Below are 22,952 nucleotides of genomic sequence, written 5' to 3'. Positions count from 1 at the left end.
GGGGCAGGCATTTGGCACAGCAGTGCCTACATCAGAGTACCTGGTTGGAGTCCCTGCTACTCTGCTTCTGATCCAGCTTCCCGCAAATGCACACTGGGCAAGCAGCTGAAGTCTCAAGTACTTGGGTCTTGGGCATTTGGGGAGTGAAGCAGTGGATGGAAGATCTCCCCATGTCTCTTGATCTGTTTCTCTGCCTTCCAAATAAAACAAAAATAAATGCATTGTTTAAAAATAGGGGATTACAATAGGGTGTTTAGGGCTATCAATTGGCAAGAAGGTAGATACACGAGTACCTCAAAATGTTTGTAGAAAACTGAATAGGTAATTTTGGTGCTAAAAACCTTTATCTATACCGTTTTTTCATAATGTACATTTTCTATGAACTTTTGGAAGACCTCCCATACATGATTCGCAAGACATTCGAAAGACATCTGCATTACAAAGTGTGTGGCCAGACAAGGCAAAGTTACAAAGCCTTTTCTTTAATGAAAAGAAATTATAATCTGTTTTGACCATGTAACCTAAAGAGGTGGTTGAAATAAATATGGGACCTTTAAAACTGTACACTTCAGTACCCAGTATGTCACGGGCTCACAGTAGGTATTCAATAAATACCGGTGGAAGTAATTGCCTTAACATTCCTTTTGGATTCTAGACTCGCCTGGGTCTTTGCACTGCTCCTTTGGAAAGCGCTGGAGCTGGGACCAGAAATCCCATAAAAGGTCAGGACCAGTAGCGGGGCTGAGCTAAGCTCATGGGTAGTACCAGACGGGCTTAAAGTACTGAAGGAAGGGGAAGAGGTTCCAAAATAAGCGTGAGAGAAAACCAAACTGTACCAAGCAAGAGTAAGAAGGAAGACGTTTCTACACCGGGGACTGGCAGGAAGCCGCAGCAATTACCGCAGGTCTACCCTCGTCAATAGGTGGTCACCTCGGCAAACACTACCGACGCCCTCGGCGACAGACACCCCGTTTAAAAAGGCCGTTATCAACACTGATACGTTCAAGTTCATCTGAGCGCCTCAGAGAGCAACCACAAGCGCCTAATTCGAGACCTGTCCTCCATTCCATTCAAATAACGCAGCCAATGGGGAAACCCTCCGCCCGGAGGAAACGACTCGGCCGGGCCGAGACGGCCCGGAAGGCAGGTCGGCCCTGAAAAGCTTTGCAGCCCGGCTGTGGGCCTCCGGAACCTCAGGAGCCCTCAGCTGCCCGCAACAACCTTCCCTCCCTGCCTCCTCGCTTCCAGGTTGGCCCCAACCCCCGCAGCCCAGGAGGCCCGGGCCACACCCGCTTCCCTCCGGTGACCGGGCCGCCCCCGCCACAGTTCGCGGGAGCGCTCTTCCTGGGGGCGGGCGCGCTCTTCCTGGGGCGGGCGCAGTCCCAGAGCGCATGCGCACTGGCCGAAGGGCGCCTCCCTGCCCGGATCTCGCGAAGTTACGTTAGATTGGCCGCCGGTGACGGGTGGCCGCGCCGGGGGCGGGAGGGCTTCTGTGGTAGGAAGGGAGGTCCGCTCGGCCGGGCGCGCCGCCCCAGTGCTCTGTGGGATACTGGAAGTCTCGAGCGTCTCCTCCCGGTTCCCAGCCCTCCTCTGGCCCGCACTCACAGAAACAGTCACACACCCCCTGCCTCCCCTCTCTTCCCTCTCCGCCTCCCCCTTCCCCCCCTCGCGATAAGAAGACCCGGCGGCAGGAGAGGGGATGAAGATGGCGGACGCGAAGCAGAAGCGGAACGAGCAGCTGAAGCGCTGGATGGGCTCCGAGACGGACCTCGAGCCTCCCGTGGTGAAGCGCCAGAAGACCAAGGTGAAGTTCGACGATGGCGCCGTCTTCCTGGCTGCTTGCTCCAGCGGCGACACGGACGAGGTCCTCAAGCTGCTGCACCGCGGCGCCGACATCAATTACGCCAATGTGGACGGACTCACTGCCCTGCACCAGGTCTGTGTCCCCGGCCGCCGGCTCTCTTGACCCTGAGGGTCCTCGCCGGCCTCTCACGGGGACCTTCCCACCCTCCTCGTCCTCGGGAGGCCGGGGGCGGCGGGAGACTCCCTGCCGCGGGGGTGAGGGGGCGGCTTCCCGACGGGGACGGAGGGAGACGACTGGTGGAGGGAGGGCCCCGGGCTTGAGGCCCCCTTCAGACCAGTTGCTGTTGTAGCTGGGAACCGGATGATTTCCGGGGTATCGGAGGGAAGGGGCTGTGGGCGTCTTGTAGCCCTAGGGTCATCTGTGGACGTGTGTCTGGTATTTGGGTTCCAGACAGGGAGGGGTGCAGTGAGGTTGTGCCCTGGCCCCGGTGCCAGGGATCTGTTGGAGAGGGGGTGGGGATGCTGAAGGAAACGGCTCTCAGGGGTATTGGGGACGCTTGGGCAGATGGACGTCTTTGGCTTATAGGTGGACGTTGGATTTGTTGTACTTTTTAGAACTTGATTGCAAATGATGATGATAATAACAGTAATCAGGAGCCCTAAACCGAGTGCCCAGAGCGAACGATTTCCTGTTTTCTCCTTTATTACTCTTGGTCACCGGGGAGGGGAAACCGGGGTGTAATTAGCGATGTGCACCGGCTGGAAGAGAGGGGGTGAAGTGTGTAGGGTGAGGGAGCGTTCCAAAGGGCTTGCCCACCTCCGGACCGGAACGCAGTGAGTCCGGTCCTCGGAGGCGCTGCCGCAGTGTCCCAAGTCCTGGGGTGTGCGCTGGGGTTGGAAAGAGAAGAATAAACACGGGACACTCCTTTCAAAGCCTGTTACCAAGCTCTGGTCATTCTTCTGGGGGTGGGAAAAAAAAAGAAAGCTGGTCCCAAACTTTTCTCAAAATGGATTCTTTGTGCATGTTAAAGTTTTATAGTAGTCTGATTGGGATCTCTCGATGTTAGCCAAATAAGGAGAAACTATTGGCAATCCAGAGATAATGTTGCTTTGCCTTTAACAGGCCAAAAGCAACACAACCACGTAGAGTTCTGCATGAAAAGCAATTTTAGAGTAATGGTAGTAGGTAACATGGCATAGACTCTTTGCATTTTCCTCTTGGGCTACTTGGAATTACTAGAAAAATGACTTTACAGCAATAGCTTCCCCTTATAACATAAAAACTTGTAAGCTGTCTTGAAGTTGCCCTGGTTCTGTGTGGAGGGTAGCAGCTTTATTTTGAATAATAGCAGTAAAAACTTGATTTGGAGGTTTAAACTTAAGGCTTTATGTTTTATGAAAGTTGATGCCTTTTTAAAAGAGAGGTGTGTGGTGACATTTTTCCTTTTACTGCTTCCTGTTTAATGATGATCATTTTAAATTTTATTTGATCAGATGCTCCTGTCAAACTTGGTGTATAATCTTTGTTTACAAACTGGATGGATTGAAATGACTGACAATTGCAGGGCAAATGTGGATTTCAGAATGTGGCATCCAGTAAAAATAAAGCATGGCCTTTAGCTCTCTCTATTCCAATAATTTAGACTCTCCAATGTATATCAAAGTTTTTGTCTGAAGTTTATAGCAAGGCATTAACTGTGGATTCCTAAAGTACGGTGTTGAATGAAAAATACTTTTGACATTAAAAATGATCTTGTCATTATATAAGGTGAAAAATATTCAAATTTCTGTCAAATGTAATTTACATATTTTGCACAAAGTTGATTCTGAAAGTTACTTTACAAGGGTACTTCAGATAATTCATGTAAATTGGAATTAAAAATAAATTTGTTTTGATGCAAAAGTTTTGAAATTATGCATACCCATTTTCCTTGCACTTTTTAAAGATTTCTTGTGTGCATGGATATTAAAAATTTTTTGCACCTAGTATAAACTTTATCTTTACAATGGACAGCTCATTGGACTTCTAAACTTTCTTTTAATTCCATCTTCCACAATCTTTTGGAAATACCCTCTTATGTCTGAGGTCAGGGATATTTGGCTATTGGTTCACATCAATATATTTTATTAAAACTGTCAAATGGAAATTTAAAATTGCCACCATTATGTAGGAACCCAATTGTATTGGCTTAGAGGAAAAGGAAATTTTCTAATACTTACCTTAATGTAGTACTGGTTTTGGTAATGAAAGAAAATACATGGAATAGGCTTTTTAAGGTCTTTTTTTCTATTGTCAATTTATACATGTTGCAGAAATAACCAGACTTGCCTTCTTGGTTAACTGTCTTCTTGGCTAAGTGAATTCAATGGTTAGTTTGACATTATGCAAATGTAATCTGTATTGGGTATTTTATTTCAGTTGAAAAACACATAAGCAGATGTTTTTATGTTTATTATATTTAGTACTTTTTTGTAATTTATGTGTTCATTCCATAAGTCACTGAAACCAAAGTCTTTTTTTGTTATGTTTCCTCCATTCATTTCTTTCTTTATATCAACTTGCACTTTTTTCCTATTGTGACTGTGAGAACAGCAAGCCAGCTTACTTTGGGCATATTGAGAACAAATTCTGAAGGATTATTAGAAAAAGTTTTTAAACAAAGAAACTAAAAGATTAAAAACTTTTAAGAAATCTTTAATTGCTCTTGTTTTAAATACTTGAATTATAAAATCTAAAATGACTCACTGATGTGTTGAATAGTCCTTAAATAGTTTTTTAAAATTTCATTTTCTCAAAAGAGCATAAATGCTTAAGATGTTTTTACCAGGTTAATTATTAGTTAAACATTATGAATATTAATTTTTTGGTTTGATCAAATGTTCTAAATTACATTGTTGGAGAAAAAGTCTTAAGAACTTCATAACCCATAAATGTACTTTTTTTTGCCTTCCGTTCCCAAAGAGGTCCCTCTTTCTTTTTTTTTTTTTTTAAGATTTATTTATTTGTATTTGAAAGTCAAAGAAAGAGGAAGAGAGGGAGAAAGAGAGAGCACTCAAGCACGAGCTCCCCCCAACCTGCTGCTCACTCCCCTGATGGCCACAAAGGCCAAGGCGGGGCCAGGAGCATCCTCTTAAATCTCCCATGTGGCAGGCAGGAGCCCAGACATTTTTGGCCATTCTCCATAACTCTCCCAGGCCATCAGCTGGGAGCGGATCAGAAGCAGAGCAGCTAGGACATGAACTGTCACTCACATGAAATGCTAGTGTCAGGCGGAGACCTTACCTGCCATGCCACTACGTTGGCCTCCACAAATGTACTTCTTAATTTAATGTTTTGCTTCCAGTTTAAATATAAACAGCTTATTTTAAAAAGTTTTCTAAGTATTTGAGTGAGTTCTGTCATTAGAGGTTAAAAGATATTCAGTCTTCAACTATTCTGTTTATATAGAAAAATGTCACCTACATCTGAGAAAAAAGTTTGCTTATCCATTTCCATAATTTTGTCTCTAGAATAGTGTCGCCCCTCTTCAGCCAGAAAACAGTACAAAGTTAAGTATATGATACAGATTTTTGATTTTTTTTCCAGAACTGAGGTCTAGAGAAGAATTTCATTTTTTCAATGCCAGTAATCAGCTTCTGAATTTATAGCTCCCTAGTAGAATTTTAGAGGCTATGATTATATCTGTCATCCTGCATTATAAAGATTTTAGCAAATTAATAGAGTTCTGTATAGAATGCTTTATTTATGATTCTTACTGATACTGGTATCCATAAAATGCAGCACTGAGATTTCTTCCAACACTTTTGAATTTAGCCTTTTGATTTAACCTTAAAATCCTATGCTGTTCCTGTGTACCAGTGACTTCCAAGTCAATTTCCAGGCCCCATGGTTCTGCAGAGTTCCAGTACCTCATTTCCACTTTTCTCCTGATGATGTATTGATGTAAAATGAAATATTAAGTATATTGTGGTTTTATGTTGTAAAATGTCTTTAGTAATATGGTAAATGCAAGTGTATACTATGTCTAGTAGAATGTCAGTTTACTGTATTTATATCAACATTTGTACTTTCTTAATAGGATTCTTATTTGTTTAAACATAAATTTTCATAATTACAATTCACTTTTAAAATATAATTTTGTCATTTAACATTACTGAAGAGAAATATGTATTATATTTAGATTTTATCACCATCTTTTTAAAAAAATATTTATTTATTTGAAACTCAGAGTTACACAGAGAGAGAAGGAGAGGCAGAGAGAGAGAGGTCTTCTATCCTCTGGTTCATTCTCCAGTTGGCTGCAATGGCTGGAGCTGCGCAGATCCAAAGCCAGGAGCCAGGAGCTTCTTCTGGGACTCCCAAGTGGGTGCAGGGGCCAAAGCACTTGGCCAGCTTTCCCAGGCCATAGCAGAGTGCTGAATCAGAAGTGGAGCATCCAGGACTTGAACCAGCACTCAATATGGGATGCTGGCTCTGCAGGTGGCGGCTTTACACATTTAAACCACCGCGCAGGCCCACCATCTTTTTTCAGTATGAGTATTAATTCAGTTGTTAGGTTTACATCATTGTCACAGGTTTCTTTAAAATTAATGCCCCTATTTCTGTTAAAGATGCTATTAATCTTTAGGTCAAGTTAAGCATTTTGTTGTTTATTCAATCCCCTTATCTACATATATCCAATTAGTATTTTTTTTTTAAGATTTATTTTTTATTTGAAAGAGTGACAGGAAGAGATGGAGAGACAGAGTGAGACATCTTCCGTCTTCAGGTTCACTCCCCAAATGTGCCTAACAGCCAGGGCTGGACCAGTTTGAAGCCCGTAGTCCAGAACTCCAGCTGGGTCTCACATGTGGATAGCAGGAACCCAAACACTTGGGCCATCATCTGCTGTCTACCCTGGCATGTTAGCAGGAAGCAGGATCTGAAGTAGAACAGCTGGGACTTGAACTGTCACTCTGATATGGGTTGTGAGTATTCCAAGCTGCAGTTAATCCAGTGTACCACGATGCTCACCTCTCAGTTAATCATTCTATTAACTCATTTCTTTGCCATTCTTATTATCAATCTAGTTCATTATTATTTTTGTCCTTAGAATGTAGTAATAGTTTTACCTGTCTTCTCTGGTTCAAGCTAGCACTCATATTGCTGTCAAATTAATTTTGTAACAGTATCACGTCGTATCACTCCTCTTGCTTAGAACTGGTTTTAAAATATTTCATTGTTTGGTTTATGTTTGATACATCCCTATTGTGTTGTATCCTTTACAAAAGTTGGTACAGAAGTTGCTTGCATTTGAATCATCTTTGTTTATTTCCATGCCCTTTGTCATGCTTTTTCTACCACCAGAATATCCTCCCTTCTTTGCCTAACAAAATCCTAGCCCTTCAGGGATTGTCAAACTGCCTACTGGAAGGAATCTGCCCTTTGAACTTGTATAATACAACAGTGAAGAGACATTGTCTCTGCTGGGATACTTATTGTACTATATACTTTGTGCCTGTCTTTTGTTATAAAACACTTCTTACTGAATAGCATTTGTAAATTTATATTCCCAAAGTTCCAATCTTAACACATTTTTTTTTATCTCCATAGCCTGATACTTAGTAGATGTTCACTGAAGTTTGTTGAATTGTGTCTTTTACCTTATACCATACACAGAAAGTTTTTTAGTTATTTGCATACTGTCAGATACATCTTTGAAACCTTCATATCCAGATACCTGGGTATTGTCATGTACAAAATAGAACTTGTATGCTTATGAAATAAATGAAAAGCTTTTTGTAGATCTTTGAAACATTTCTAAAAAAAATATTTTGAGGGGCCATCTCATGAAACAGTGTGATTAAGCCTCTACATGCAACCTGGCCTCATGTATTGGAGTGCTAGTTCAGGTCTCATCTGCTCTGCTTCTGAATCAGCTCCCTAATGATACACCTGGGAAGGCAGCAGAAGATGGCCCAAGTGCTTGGGCCTCTACACTCTAGTGGGAGCCAAGGATGGAATTCCTGACTCTTGCTTTCAGCCTGGCCCAGACCTACCTGTTGCTGCCATTAGAGTAAACCAACAGATGAGAAATGTCTGTTGCTTTCTCTTCCTGGCTTTCTTAAAAAAAAAAAAAAAATCTTAAGCTTCTAAAAAAAAACTTAATATCAACCTATTAAAAATACTAAGGCACTTTAAATTTTGGTTGTGATTTAAAAAAAATTAAGAAAAACTCCTACTTCATAGGAGTCTGAGCTAGGACTCCTAGAGGAATACAAAATAGAATTAGACCCATATTTGATGGTATTACAAACTTAAAATAAAATTTTACTTTTTTTTTTTAATTTGACATGTAGAGTTACAGACAGTGAAAGAGAGAGACAGAGAGAAAGGTCTTCCTTCCGTTGGTTCACCCCCCAAATGGCCGCCATGGCTGGTGCTGCGCCAATCCGAAGCCAGGAACCAGGTGCTTCCTCCTGGTCTCCCACGTGGATGCAGGGGCCCAAACACTTGGGCCATCCTCCACTGCCCTCTGGGGCCACAGCAGAGAGCTGGACTGGAAGAGGAGCAACCGGGACTAGAACCCAGTGCCCATATGGGATGCTAGTGCTACAAGCAGAGGATCAAGCAAGTGAGCCATGGCGCCGGCCCCAACTTCTACTTTTCAGTTTAGACAGATTTGCAGATAAACAGTACTAAATGCTTTTTTATTTAAAATGCAAATTCTGTCAGATTTCAAGGTAGCCATTTGAAGTTTTCTTAAATATGACATTATTCTTAGCTAAAGAAGAAATACTTTAGTCTTTTTTTTAGGTTATAAAGTGTTAAATAATCTGGAAGCAGTTTATTTTGAACTGCTTGTTAAAGAGTAGGTCAATTGCTGTATATGCAAAAAATTTTAAAAACAGTATAGAGAGGGGCTGGCACTGTGGCATAGCGGGTAAAGCATCCCATATGGGTGCCGGTTTGGGTCCTGGCTATTCCACTCCCCATCCAGCTCTCTGCTAGGGCTTGGGAAAGCAGTAAAAGATGGCCCAAGTGCTTGGGCCCCTGCATCCATGTGGGAGACCTGGAGGAAGCTCCTGGCTCCTGGCTTCTGATAGGCACAGCTCCGACCATTGTGGCCAGTTGGGGAGTGAATCAGTGGATGGAAGATCTCTCTCTCTCTGCCTCTCGTTCTCTGTGTAACTCTTTCAAATAAATAAATAAAAATCTTTTTTTTTTTTTTTACAGGCAGAGTGGACAGTGAGAGAGAGAGACAGAGAGAAAGGTCTTCCTTTGCCGTTGGTTCACCCTCCAATGGCCGCCGCGGCTGGCGCGCTGCGGCCGGCGCACCGCGCTGATCCGATGGCAGGAGCCAGGAGCCAGGTGCTTTTCCTGGTCTCCCATGGGGTGCAGGGCCCAAGCACCTGGGCCATCCTCCACTGCACTCCCTGGCCACAGCAGAGGGCTGGCCTGGAAGAGGGGCAACCGGGACAGAATCCGGTGCCCCGACCGGGACTAGAACCCGGTGTGCCGGCGCCGCAAGGCGGAGGATTAGCCTAGTGAGCCGCGGCGCCGGCCAAATAAATAAAAATCTTTAAAAAAGATTATAACTTTCACCTTTTTTGGTGAGGAATGTTAAGATCTTTGAAGAACCTATTAGATCACTTATAAATAACATTAAAAATTGTGTTTAAAAGAAGGTACAGTATTTATTTCTCTACATAATTTTCTTCTTAGAAAAGCTGTAAAACTGTATACTAATAGCTCTCAGGATTTTTATTAAAGTCATCCTAAACTCATTTTCCGAAACCTATGTAAACAAGTAACTCCCAACTCCAAACAGACCCCTCACTTCCTACAAATAAATGGACAAACCCCAACCATGTGTGAGGTGTGCTGATAGAGTGCCAGTGCCCACACTGCTACTGTTAATTGCTTTCTTTTCAGTTGCTGCCTTGCTGCTTCCTGGCAACAGTTTGTGGTCTGACTCTGTAGTGTCATAACTAAGACCATCTTTCATATACTTCAGCCATGTAGAATGTGATTGCAAGCTGTGACTGAGCATTTTCTTGTAGAGCAAGATAGAAGCATTGGATGGAAGAGGAAGCATTTTTTTAATCATTCATCTGTTACCACATTTTACAAATACTCTTCCTGTAAGAAAAGTGCTTGTAGATTTTTAAAAATCTGGTTGCATGATTTTAACAAGGGAATCATTTAGAAACCTTTTATTAAGAGGAAGGTAAAACATTGTTTTGTCACTACTGTAACATGTTACTTCTTGACACTTTGCAAAGTTGCTGTTTTCATTGCCTCCCTACCTACAAAAAATGCCTTCTTTTACTTTACCTTTCTTTTAAGTTTGTGAGGTTCCCCAGTCATCTTGAAAAGACGGGATGTTGGCAGTTTGGTATACCTCTTAGGAAAGTTTAAGCAGTTATTTTCAGTTTATTCTACGTTGAGATTGAATATGACATAGTACCTTGTTTTATTGAGGAGAGGTGCTTTTAAAAGCAGTTTAATTTTCACATTGTCCTTTTTCTCTTACTCATGGTTGCTGTGAACATAAATGGCAAAACAAGTGTCTGATTACAAAGCCCAAAGTTAACACTATGCTAGGTGTCTTTTAAATTTGAAGAAGTCAATATTACTGAGTTTTTCATTGTTATGCTGGTATTTAGTCAGTAATTGGGAGGCTCACTATAAATCAGCAGAGAAGCAAATGAAAAATACACACAGATGTAATTCTTCATATACTTTTGTTTTTAGCTAGTCAACACTTTTAAGACATTTCTGTGGTAATTGAAATATAGTAGTGCTATATCTAAGTTAATCTCAGAATTCCAAAGTGTGCTAAATTTTAGGAACTGCCAAAATTGTTTTTGACTAGCCATTATGTGCAAAGTGTTTGATCAAGTGCTTTAGGAAGTTGCAAAGGAAATTACACCAACAGCAACAAAAACACAACTTTTTCAGGACATATAAGTTAGTCTAACAACTTTTTTAGAAGTAACATATCACTGCTTTAAGCATTTTGGCCTATACTAAGTTTTTTTATACACATAGTTAACTTCAGAGATAAATTGTAGCCAAGTTCATATCAAGGTTATAAAAAAAAGTCTCCAATCTGTCAGTGCCATTCAGCTTAATCTCTTGCCATTTACTTTCTTTTTTCTTTTCCTAAATATTTGTTTTATTTATTTGAAAGATACAGTAACAGAAGGAGAGACAGAGAGAGAGAGAATTCTTCCATCCACTGGTTCACTTCCCAAATTGCCACAATGGCCAGGGCTGGGCCAGGCACAAGCCAGTCAGGAGCCTGGAATTCCCATCTGGGTATTCCCCATGAGTGACAGGGCCTCAAGTACTTGAGCTATCTTGTGCTATTTTCCCAGGTGCACTCGCAGGGAGCTGAATCAGAGGTGGAGCAGCTGGGACTTGAACTACTGCTCTGATACGGGATGCCACATTGCAGGTGGCAACTTAATCCACTGTGTCACAGTGCTAGCCTTGTAATTTACTTTCTATGTGATGATTATTATTTATAATTAGGACTCAGAACATTGCATGACATACTAATAAAGTCATCTAAAATGACTTCTAAATTATTCAAATACACGTTTTAATGTTAATCATGTTAGATTTTAAATGAGAGCCTTTTATTGGTAAGAATATCAAGTTAAAAGAATATCCTATTGCTAAAGTAATTTTACAGAAGTTAATCAAATTATATTTTAGCTCTTAATTTGGAAAATTCATTGCATGTGTTTTCCTTATTGCCAGAAATGTGAAATGTAATTTACTTATCACTACCAATTCATTGTTTCCCTGGATTTTACATTAGTGGTCCAGTAAAACATGTTAAAAGTTTAATCATTGAAAGAGCAAAGCCTTTTTTTTATTTTTTCTATTTTTTTTTTTTTTTTGTACCATGCAAAGGAATTAAAAATGGATCACTGGCTACTATTATTGTCATTTCATAAAGAAAAGGGCATTTTAATAGTAGCAAAAGGATATAGTATCCAAATAAAGGGTAGTTGGGACTCTTACATTAATCTGTAAAATTATTGCTAGATTGACAACAGATGATCTTGATGATCTGTCATGCAAGTAGAGTAGCCAAGGGTGCACAGATACAATAACTATTTCCTGTGTCCTTTCATTATGATCTGCTAGAGTATAGGTGGTGGCAGGCCAAGTCATCGTAGAAGTAGTGGGGTCCCTGGTCACACCCAGTAAGGAGCAAAAAGAATTTATCTGAAGGGATTCAAGAGACTGGTGAAAGCTTTCTTTAGGAACCACTGGTTCTGTATTTATACTTACATAAGTCTTTGCACATGTTATCTTTCACTGGAATGTATTTTCCTGTTTATTTATATTACGACACAGCTCAAAGCACTAAATGTGAACTTGCTTGGCCAGGGGAACATGCAGTGATTCTCTTACTGTTTAAATCCCAAGTTTGGCATTACATGCTGCCAGCCCTCTTTAGTATACCTTATTTCCAGACAAAATAGTGAATTCCTTAAGATAGGACTTTGATTCATTTTTCTTTATGTCCCCTTTATCATCTGCACTTTATTATAGCAGGTGATCTAAGAAACTGAATACAGTGTAAGCTAATCTTTTGAATAGGAGAGTTCATAGAAAAAATAATGACAGTTTGGGTAATTATAGTAGCATTAATAAACATTAAAAATGTTACAATAAAAAAAGCAAATTACTTTTATGTAGCTGTTATTGCAGGTAAGATTTATCAAGATTTTAGATTTATTTTTGAAATGTAATGTCTTACTAGTTATCAATACCAGTAGAATTTTGGTTCATTTATATAATTTCAATTAAAATGAGTTTTTTTAAAACAAATCTTTGGCTGTTTATTTAGAAAAGGAATCCTGGCATACTAACATTAAGAGCAATATATATTTTTAGCTTTTTTTTCTAAATGACATTTTCAAAGTGGATCTTTATATGCCAATTATTTCTAACCTTATTAGTATTTTGGTGTTTTTGTTTATATTGTTTTGGCTAACAACTTAAGTTCCATGTCACTGCCCTAAGTGTGCTTCCCTGACTCAAATGCTGTTTCATGGGTGGAGACATTCCATGTTGTCATGTGTTGCATAGGCATTTCTGAAATGACATTCAGTGGAAACCATGGAAGGAAATGAAAGCATTCCTCAGCTGTCACCTTTTTAGTAATCTATTTAAATGCATTATGTGTATTGAGTGAGATATTCTGCAGGGAGAGCTTCACTTAATAAAATACTTGATCTTGAATTCATGTTTGAGCTAAAATTCATTTTTTGTTGGTTTAAAATATGGTCTCTAAAAAAAATCAGAAAGTTGGTAGCAAGTTCGTGTCCCTTTCTTGAATAATGCACAGTGCAAAGGAGATTTACTTTTGTGAGTTGTATATGGAAGTGCTCTTAAAGGTTGGTAACCCTGTAGGGTAGTATATTTGTATGGAATGACTGTAAAGAAACAAATATACACAAGCTAATTTTTTTTTACTTAGTAATTAGTATATGAATGTATACAAAGATATTTCAAGGCCGGCTCCGCGGCTCAATAGGCTAGTCCTCCACCTAGCGGAGCCGGCACACAAGGTTCTAGTCCTGGTCGGGGCACCGGATTCTGTCCCGGTTGCCCCTCTTCCAGGCCAGCTCTCTGCTGTGGCCAGGGAATGCAGTGGAGGATGGCCCAAGTGCTTGGGCCCTGCACCCCATGGGAGACCAGGAGAAGCACCTGGCTCCTGGCTTCGGATCAGCACGATGCACTGGCCATTGGAGGGTGAACCAACGGCAAAAGGAAGACCTTTCTCTCTGTCTTTCTCCCTCTCTCACTGTCCACTCTGCCTGTCAAAAATTTTAAAAAAAAATTTTTTTCAAAAAGTGCTTGCAAAATTGAATTTTAAAGTTTCATTGTGCTATAAAAGTTTTTTTGAAAATTTTTTCATGTGTAGTTTTTTATGGATGCATTTCATGAACTTTTTGAAGTATCTTTGTATATATTTTATTAGCCTGGAAAAATACTTTATATGGTTATAGATTTATTTGGGTATTTACACACTTGTTTGGAACATTTCTAAAACTCTTCTGTTGGAGCTTCAGCTGTGGAACTATTCTTTTAAATATCCTCAGTGTTGAGTTGCTTTTTTCTTTCAGTAGAATTGTTAAAATTTTGAAAATGGTAGTCATTTAGAGAGATGTCTGTGAATAGTGTAGATCATGATAGTAATTTTGGTTAATAAATACTCTGTGATTAAATACTTTCTGAAAGGAATATTCTTTCTTGAAATAGAATCATAAGGAGGTCATCTTGACTTTTAATTTACTTGTTTTACGTTGTCTAGAAGTGGGTGTGCTACAAAGTTTCTTTATAATTGAGTGTATTCCTCATTTGTGATTTAGATTTTACACCAAACAAATCAGTGTTATAGCTTGTGATTTGAATTTGTTTTTTTTTTCCGGGGGGGGGATTCATGTTTTTTTTTTTTTATAAAAATACTTTATTCTGTTTTTCCCTCGTTGTGATACTGTATTTCCGTCAAGAGCTATTGTTTTTCTCAAATATATGTTAATTTTATCACTTTTTTCTTTAAAGATTTGAAAAGGATACATTTTCAGTCATGATACTGTATTTTGTCAAGAACTATTATTTTTCTCAAATACTTGTTAATTTTTTCACTTTTTTCTTTAAAGATTTGAAAAGGTGATATGTTCAGCAATTTTTGTATACTTTCCAAGTACATGGAACAGTTCGCTATTTAAATCTTTCAGCCATGATTTTTACAGTAAAATGTCTTTAAATTTCTGATCTTTTCATTGTTTTTATTTATCTTGCAATATATGTGAAATAGCAGAAGTAATTAATCAGTATTCATTGTTCTCCACTCTTGGTTTTATATCAGTATGATCATCCCCATTTCTTTTTTATTATTTAAAATTTTTTTTTTCATTTTTAAGATTTTTAAATTTTTTTAATTTATTTGAAAGGCAGAGTCAGATAAAGAAAATCTTCCATCCATTGGCTCACTCCCTAAATGGCTGCAATGGCCTCGTAGGCACCAGGCCAAAGCCAGGAGCCTCCTTCAGTTTTTTCACATGAGTATAAGGGTCCAAGCACTTTGGCTGTCTTCCAATGCTTCCCAGGTGCATCATCAGCAGGGAGCCAGATTGGAAGCTAAGCAGCCAGTACTCTAACCAGTGCTCATATGGGATGCTAGCACCTCAGGCTGCGGCTTCACCTACTACAACACAGCACTGGTCCCTCGTTTGTTTTTATTTATTTATTTATTTATTTTATTTTATTTTATTGACAGGCAGAGTGGACAGTGAGAGAGAGACAGAGAGAAAGGTCTTCCTTTGCCGTTGGTTCACCCTCCAATGGCCACTGCTGTCTGGCGCATCATGCTGATCCGAAGCCAGGATCCAGGTGCTTCTCCTGGTCTCCCATGCAGGTGCAGGACCCAAGGACCTGGGCCATCCTCCACTGCACTCCTGGGCCACAGCAGAGAACTGGACTGGAAGAGGAGCAACCAGGACAGAATCCAGCGCCCCGACCGGAACTAGAACCCAGTGTGCAGGCGGAGGATTAGCCTATTGAGCTGTGGCGCTGGCCCTTGTTTTTATTTTTAAACAAGGCTTTCAAGATTTATTGTTGTGTATGCATTTTATCCCAAATGAAAATTGCTTTAAAAATTTAGAAAGAGGGTCCTGTGCTGTGGCGTTGTGAGTTAACCCTCTGCCTGCAGCACTGGCATCCCATATGGGTGCCAGTTCATTTCCCGGCTACTCCTCTTCCAATCCAGCTCTCTGCTGGTAGCCTGAGAAAACAGTGGAAGATGGACTAAGTGCTTGGACCCTTGCATGTGCATAGGAGGCCTGGAAAAAGCTCCTGGCTCCTGGCTTTGAACTGGCCCAATTCAGGCTGTTGCAGCCATTTGGGTAATGGCCCCACAACTGGAAGACCTCTCTCTGTAACTCTGCCTCTCAAATAAATAAATAAGTCTTTAAAAAAAGTTCAGGAATGGGGCTGGCGCTGTTGTGTAGTGAGTAAAGCCAGCGCCTGCAGTGCCGGCATCCCATATGGGTGCCAGTTCAAGTCCTGGCTGCTCCACTTCCAATCCAGCTCTCTGCTATGGCCTGAGAAAACAGTAGAAGATGGCCCAAGTCCTTGGGCCCGTCTACCTACTTGGGAGACCTGGAGGAAGCTCTTGGCTCCTGGCTTTGGACTGGCACAGCTCCAGCCATTGGGGCCAATTGGGGAGTGAACCAGCGGATGGAAGACCTTTCTCTCTCTCTCTCTCTCTCTCTCTGTGCTACTCTGACTCTCAAATAAATAAATAAATCTTTTTTAAAAATTGAGGAAGAAAAGTTATTTAAATAATGAAAGTATTAAAGAAAAATATAAAAGAAATTCATTGCCGTCCAAACTTTGAGGACTAGGAGTAGCCCCATTGAAAACTTTGGATAACAGCTAGCACCATGGCTCACTAGGCTAAGCCTCAGCCTGTGGCGCTGGCACCCCGGGTTCTAGTCCTGGTCGGGGTGCCGGATTCTTTCCCGGTTGCTTCTCTTCCAGTCCAGCTCTCTGCTGTGGCCCGGGAAGGCAGTGGAGGATGGCCCAAGTGCTTGGGCCCTGTACCCACATGGGAGACTAGGAGGAAGCACCTGGCTCCTGGCTTTGGATCGGCACAGTGTGCTGGCCATGGTGGCCATTTTGGGGGTGAACCAACGGAAGGAAGACCTTTCTCTCTGTCTGTCTCTCACTGTCTTAACTCTGCCTGTCAAAAAAACAAACAAACAAACAAAAAAAAACAAAAAAAAAAACAAAAACAAAAAAAAACTTTGGTTAACTGCCTTTTATACATCTCTATGGCTGTTACATACTTTGTCTATACAAGGAATCATACTTGATTTCCTGGTTTATAATCTGAAAAAAAATTTTATTTAATTTTTATTCAGGAGACTTGCAGAGAGATCTTCCATCTGGAGATCGCTTCCAAATGCCTGCCATAGACATGGATATATCAGACCAAAGCCAGGAGCCTGGAACTCAATCTGAGTCTCCCTCATAAGTAGTAGGGACCCAACTACAGAACCGTCACCTATTGTAAGCTAGGGTGCACAATGACAGGAAGCTGTAATTGGAAGCCAAATGGGGACTTGAATCTGGGTACTCTGATCAGGATGTGGCATATTAATTGTTGCACCAAAAACATGCCCCATTATCTCTTTTTTAAATTATATATCTTCCAAAAAATTTCTGTGTTAATGAATATTAATAGGTATTTTCATAATGATGGCTATATAATATCTCTTTCTGTATATGTGTACAAATAGTACCTCTCAGAATTTATTTTTCTGATCTTTTAATGATGAATATTTAGTATGTTTCCCATTTTCCTATAATGTAGTGAGTGTTACATATCATGTACATCTTTACTCCTCACATTGCCTTGTTAGCATTGTCTCTTTAAAAATTCCACCTGAAGTTTGAAATGTTTCTCAAAATAACATGCAATTTTAATTTTTTTTAACAATATACATTTTCAGTAAAATTTCCAATATATCCAGTTTGGAAGACTAGCCCTGAAATTCCTCCTACTGACATCCTTCTATTAATTTTGTGCAGTTGGGGCTAGTGCTGTGATGTAGTATGGCTACCCTCTGCCTACAGTGCTGGCATCCCGTTTGGGCAGTGGTTTGAGTCCTGGCTGCTCCTTTTCTAATCCAGCTCTCTGCTGTTGCCTTGGAGATCAGTGGAAGATGGCCCAAGTGCTTTGGCCCCTAAACCTTAGTCAGAGACCCAGAAGAAGCTTCTGACTCCTGGCTTCACATCGGCACAGCTCCAGCCATTGCCACCATTTGGGGAGTAAACCTATATAGAGACATTTCTCTCTGTCTCTGTAACTCTACCTCTCAAATAAATAAAATCTTTAACAAAAATTTTTGTGTAATTATGTCATCTCGTGTGAGTCACCCACAGGTAAATTATTTTATTGCATTATTCCTCTGGGTGTGTTATGAATAAAATTCATGCAACAAATGTGTAGATTATCATGTATTACATGCTCAGCATTATTTTATAAATGCAATGATCCCTGCCTGCATGTAGTACACCATTTAGTAGGAGTATCAGTTTTGATAGTTTTGATAAGTGCTAGAGTAGAAATGCATCATGAGATAAAAAATTTTTATTAGGAGGACTTCATTCAGAACATCAAGAAAGGCATCCCTGAGAAAGCTGTGTAATTTACTGGTATCTTCTCAACAGATGTCTTGAGCTTTTTAGAAACTGTTCCCTCCTGGTTTGCCTTTGAGTACCCTGTTCAGTTTTCCTTTCTGATTTATTTCATCTTAAAGATGAATGTTTCTAAGGATCTCATATGTCTGTTTTTTTTCCTGTCATCCTTATAGTTTCAATTGCTTTATATATATATGTGTGATTTCTTTTCATATTTTGTCTTTTTATATGTTGCTTTTGATTATTAATGTTTTTAAACGTTATTGTAAACAGAATATCAACCTCTTTTCTCCTTCACTTTTTTTTTAAAGATTTATTTACTTGAAAGAATTATAGAAAGAAAGAGAAACAGAGAGAAAGAGAGGTCTTCATCTGCTGGGCCACTCCCCAAGTGGCCTCAACGGCCGGGGCTGAGCTGGGCTGAAGCCATTATTAGCCAGGAGCTTCATCCAGTTCTCCCCTGTGGTTGCGGAGAGGCTCAGGCACCCAGGCCATCTTCCACTGCTTTTCACAGGAACATTAGCAGGAAGCTGAGTATTGGAATTGGACTAGGTGGTACATGAACCAGTGCCCAGCTGAGATGCTGGCATTGAGGTGGCGACTTGATCCACTGTGCCACAGTGGCCCCTCTCCTTCACTTCTTAAATAGTCATTTGTCCCTACCACACCTCATACATGAAAAAGAACTATTCCTAAATTTGTTACAGCTTTTATATGCTTTTAACAAATAGTAAGAGCCTTTTTTGTGCTAGACAGTATTAATGCTGGAGGGATATATTTTTGTGCAAAATGTATTCCAACTTTATCCTCATGGGGTCTGTAGTAAAGAATTACTTAGCCATCAGGAAAGTGCAAATCTAAACCATAATGGGATACCAGTTCATATCCAATAGGATAGCTGTAATAAATAAAAAAAGACAGATAATAGTAAGTACTGAGAAGAATTGGGGAAAATTGGAGCACTCATATACTGTTTCTGGTTAAGACAAAATTGTATAGCCACTTTCAAAACAATATGGCATTTCTTTAAAAGACTATACATAGATAACCGTATGACCTAGCACTTCTGCTTCTAGCCATATGTCCAAGAGAATTGAAAATATATACACACAGAAATTTGTATGTTAGTGTTCATAGCAGCATTATTCATAATAGCCAGAAAGTAGGAAGAGATGGCCAGCGCCACGGCTCACTAGGCTAATCCTCTGCCTGCGGCACCGGCACCCTGGGTTCTAGTCCCGGTCGGGGCACCGGATTCTGTCCTGGTTGCTCCTCTTCCAGTCCAGCTCTCTGCTGTAGCCTGGGAGTGCAGTGGAGGATGGCCCAAGTGCTTGGGCCCTGCTCCCGTATGGGAGACCAGGAGGAAGCACCTGGCTTCTGGCTTCAGATCAGCGCAGCATGCCGGCCGTAGCAGCCACTTGGAGGGGGTGAACCAATGGAAAAAGGAAGACCTTTCTCTCTCTCTCTCTCCCTCTCACTGTCTAACTCTGCCTGTCCAAAAAAAAAAAAAAAGAAGTGGGAAGAGGTTAATGTCTATTTTTGAATATATGAATAGTGTAGTTTGTTGCTGGATTCCATGATATGTTAATCAACAATAAAAGGAGTGACATGCCAGGTTGTGCAAGCATGGGTATTAAGAACATTGTGCATACCTATTTAAGGTGAATGATAAGCCCGTGTGCAGCTCCTTCTACTTGCAGTCCAAGCTGATCCCTGCAACTTGGAATCCAGATCCAGGAGAACTGAGAGAGCAAGTGTCCAAAATGTGATGGCTCAGTTCCCCTATCCCACGCCACAATATCTAATTTGTAGTTCAGTAATATCTGTTAGGTGTTAAGTTTTAGAATGATAAGATGTTCAAAATCGTGGTGATGGTGCTCACCTATGAATATACTAAAACCCATTTAATTATACACTTTACTTTGTTTTTCTATGGTGTATAAATTCTGTCTCAGTAAGCTGTTAAATTTTTTGTTGGTGAGAGAGAGAGAAAGAGATGCAAACAGTGAGCTCCTGTCCATTAGTTCACTGCCCAAATGCCCACAGTGTCATGACTTGCTGGGTTGAAGTTATGACGTATGACTCAATCCAGGTCTCCCAAATAGGTGGCAGGGACTCAACCATTTGGGTCATCACCTGCCTTCATCCAAGTGTGAATTGGCAGGAAGCTGGAATCCAAAACTAGAGTCAGAAATCAAAGGCAGGCACTCTGATATAGGATGTGGACATCCCAACTGCTTTCTAACCACTAGGCTAAATATTTGTCCATTGTATTTTTAAAAAGTAGAATTATTTAATTTTTTTATTTATTTTTAGAAATCTTTTATTTAATGAGTATAAATTTCATGAGTGTATCTTTAGGAGTACAGTGCCTATATATTTATTAGTTTTCACCATTAACATTTGGGGCATTATGAGAGGCAGGGTGGTCATCTTCTACCAGCCCTCCATCCTCAGTCTAGGATTGGTGTTTGTCATTGTAGTTATGATGGTGAACAAGATAGCTATTGTTTCTTGCCTAACAAAGCTTGCAGTCCTCTTAGAGTATATAGATAAATGTATAAGCAATTAAAAATTAATCAGTTATGTGTAGTGAAATGTAATGACAGCAGTACAGAGTGCTGTGGAAGCTCCTGAAGGCATATATTACCTAGATTGGGGGAAAGGGAAGGAAGGCCTTCTGAATAAAGTTGATGATTGAGCTACTAAAGGAAGGGATGAGTTGAAATTAGCAAAGGTTGTAAGGAAGGGAAGGGCACAGGAATCTTTCAGGATGGACTAATGTGCAAAGACCTGAAGGTGAACAGAAATACTGAAAATTATAATCAAGTTGAATGAGACAGTTAGATTTTCAGAAAAATCATCTTCACTGCAGAGTGGACAGTACACTGAAAAGACAGAGCTGGAGACAGGGAGACAGCTTAGGAAGTTGAATACTCCAAAAGAGATAACCATGATGTACACTAGCTTAGTGGCAGTCAGATTGGAAAATAATAGACTCAAGATATATTTAGGAAATAAAATTGGTAGGAATTGGAGTAGAAATCAAAGATGTGTGTGTAACTAGCTTCTGTTTTTGTATAACTAGGTAAATGTAGCTGCTTTTATAGCATGCTATAAATTTTGTGTACTTACAGGTAGATCAGGAGCAAAATTTATGAGTGATATTAGGGGAGACAGATAAGTAAGAAAGAAGTTACAATCAAATGTGAAATGTATTTCTAAAGGAAGCACAGGATGTTTTGCCAGCATTGAGGCATCATGCCCTAATTATGTAATGCGTTGAAATCTTGCTTAGAGTTTGTTTTCAGTTTTGTACATTTATTCTCTTAGGTCCCTCTTAGCTCTGAAAATGGGACCACTAAAGAAAACAATTCATGAAACTATAGAGAAACCACAGAATAAAGATTTAGGGTTACAGTTGGTTTGTTTGAGGATTCAATGAATTACCAAAAACTGTGGACAATTTTATATTATCTTTTCTCTACCTTTCAATTCAAAAGGATTAGTTAAGAACTTCTAATTGGGGCTGGTACCATCGCGCATTATGTTAATCCTCTGCCTGTGGTGCTGGCATGCCATATGGGCACTGGTTCTAGTCCCAGCTGCCCCTCTTTTTTTTTTCTTTAAGATTTATTTTTATTTATTTGAAGGAGGGAGAGACAGAGAGAGAGGTCTTCCATCTGTTGGTTCATTCCCCAGAAGGCCGCAACAGCCAGAGCTGCGCCGATCCAAAACCAGGAGCCAGGAGCTTCTTCCAGGTCTCCCCCATGGGTGCAGGGGCCCAAAGACTTGGGCCATCCTCCACTGCTATCCCAGGCCATAGCAGAGAGCTGGATCGGAAGAGGAACAGCCAGGACTAGAACCGGCGCCCCTATGAGATGCTGGCGCTTCAGGCCAGGGCGTTAACCTGCTGTGCCACAGTGCCAGCCTCTGCCCCTCTTCTAATCCAGCTCTCTGCTATGGCCTGAGAAAGCAGTAGAAGATGGTCCAAGTGCTTGGGCCCCTGCACCACATGGGAGACCAGCAAGAAGCCTGGCTGCTGGCTTTGGATTGGCGCAGCTCCAGCTGTTGCGGCCATCTGGGGAGTGAACCAATGGATAGAAGACCTTTCTCTGTCTCTCCTTCTCACTGTCTGTAACTCTGCCTCTCAAATAAATAAATAAAAATCTTAAAAAAAAAAAAAAACCCAAACTTCTAAGTAAAGCCAAATGCACTGTTAAAATATTGGTTGATGGCAGATTTAGGAGTATGTGTTTTTGGAAGTAGAGAGGAGTGGATTGCAGTATTAATGGAGAGAAATTAAGGAATGATAGTGCTAATAATCTGTAAGTCCTTTATTGCATGAAATAATACACTGTGAAAGTAAAGTCAGAGGCTAAAATGGAAGGTGAAAGTACTTTTTCCCAGGGCATTTTGGATTTTTCTGAGAATTGTGCAGTTAAGAATTCACTTAGCAATTTGTAACCTTCCTCAGTTTCTAAATATACTAACTGGTGTTTTCAGGGGAAGAGAAGATACAATATTGGTTAAAACTAGGAAATGTATACCTTGATACACTTATACATTGATTTTTGTTGTAATTCGAAAGGCAGATAAGGAGTGGGAGGCTGGGAGAGAGAGAGAGCTCTCCCATATGCTGGTTCCCTCCTAAATTCCTGTGATAGCTAGGACAAAGCAGGGAGCTAGGAAATCAGTTCAGGTCTGCAACATGGTAGCAGAGACCCAAGTACTTGAGCCATCAGCTACTGCCTCATGCATTACTGAGAGGCTGGAATTGGGAGCAGAGCCAGGGCTTGAAATCAGGTGCTCTGATATGGAATATGAGTATCCCAAGAGATGTCTTAACTTCTACTCCAAATGCCCACCCTCCAGTACATTTTAATATTTTTTCTTTTTTTGTTCAAAATCTTACTAACAATGACTATTT

The 22,952-nt window shown here is 40.6% G+C and overlaps 1 protein-coding gene across 5 annotated transcripts in view; it reads left to right on the top strand.

Annotated features, from left to right (window-relative positions):
• The first annotated feature begins 785 nt into the window (after window positions 1-785).
• PPP1R12A (protein phosphatase 1 regulatory subunit 12A) overlaps window positions 786-22,952 on the top strand; it is a 151,516-nt gene continuing 129,349 nt past the window's right edge. For 4 of the 5 annotated variants that reach the window (XM_002711361.5, XM_008256843.4, XM_002711360.5 and 1 more), the window contains exon 1: window positions 786-1,936. In XM_002711361.5, the coding sequence (XP_002711407.1) occupies window positions 1,700-1,936 (237 nt within the window). In that variant the 5' untranslated portion in view covers window positions 786-1,699. The remainder of the gene's footprint in view (window positions 1,937-22,952) is intronic. The other variant, XM_070052661.1, reaches the window with a different exon arrangement.

The sequence above is a fragment of the Oryctolagus cuniculus genome, chromosome 11 (assembly GCF_964237555.1).
Source record: "Oryctolagus cuniculus chromosome 11, mOryCun1.1, whole genome shotgun sequence".
Classification (NCBI taxonomy): Eukaryota; Metazoa; Chordata; class Mammalia; order Lagomorpha; family Leporidae; genus Oryctolagus; species Oryctolagus cuniculus.
The sequence above is the reverse complement of the archived record's forward strand: the minus strand, read 5'-3'. Positions and strand labels throughout refer to the sequence as shown.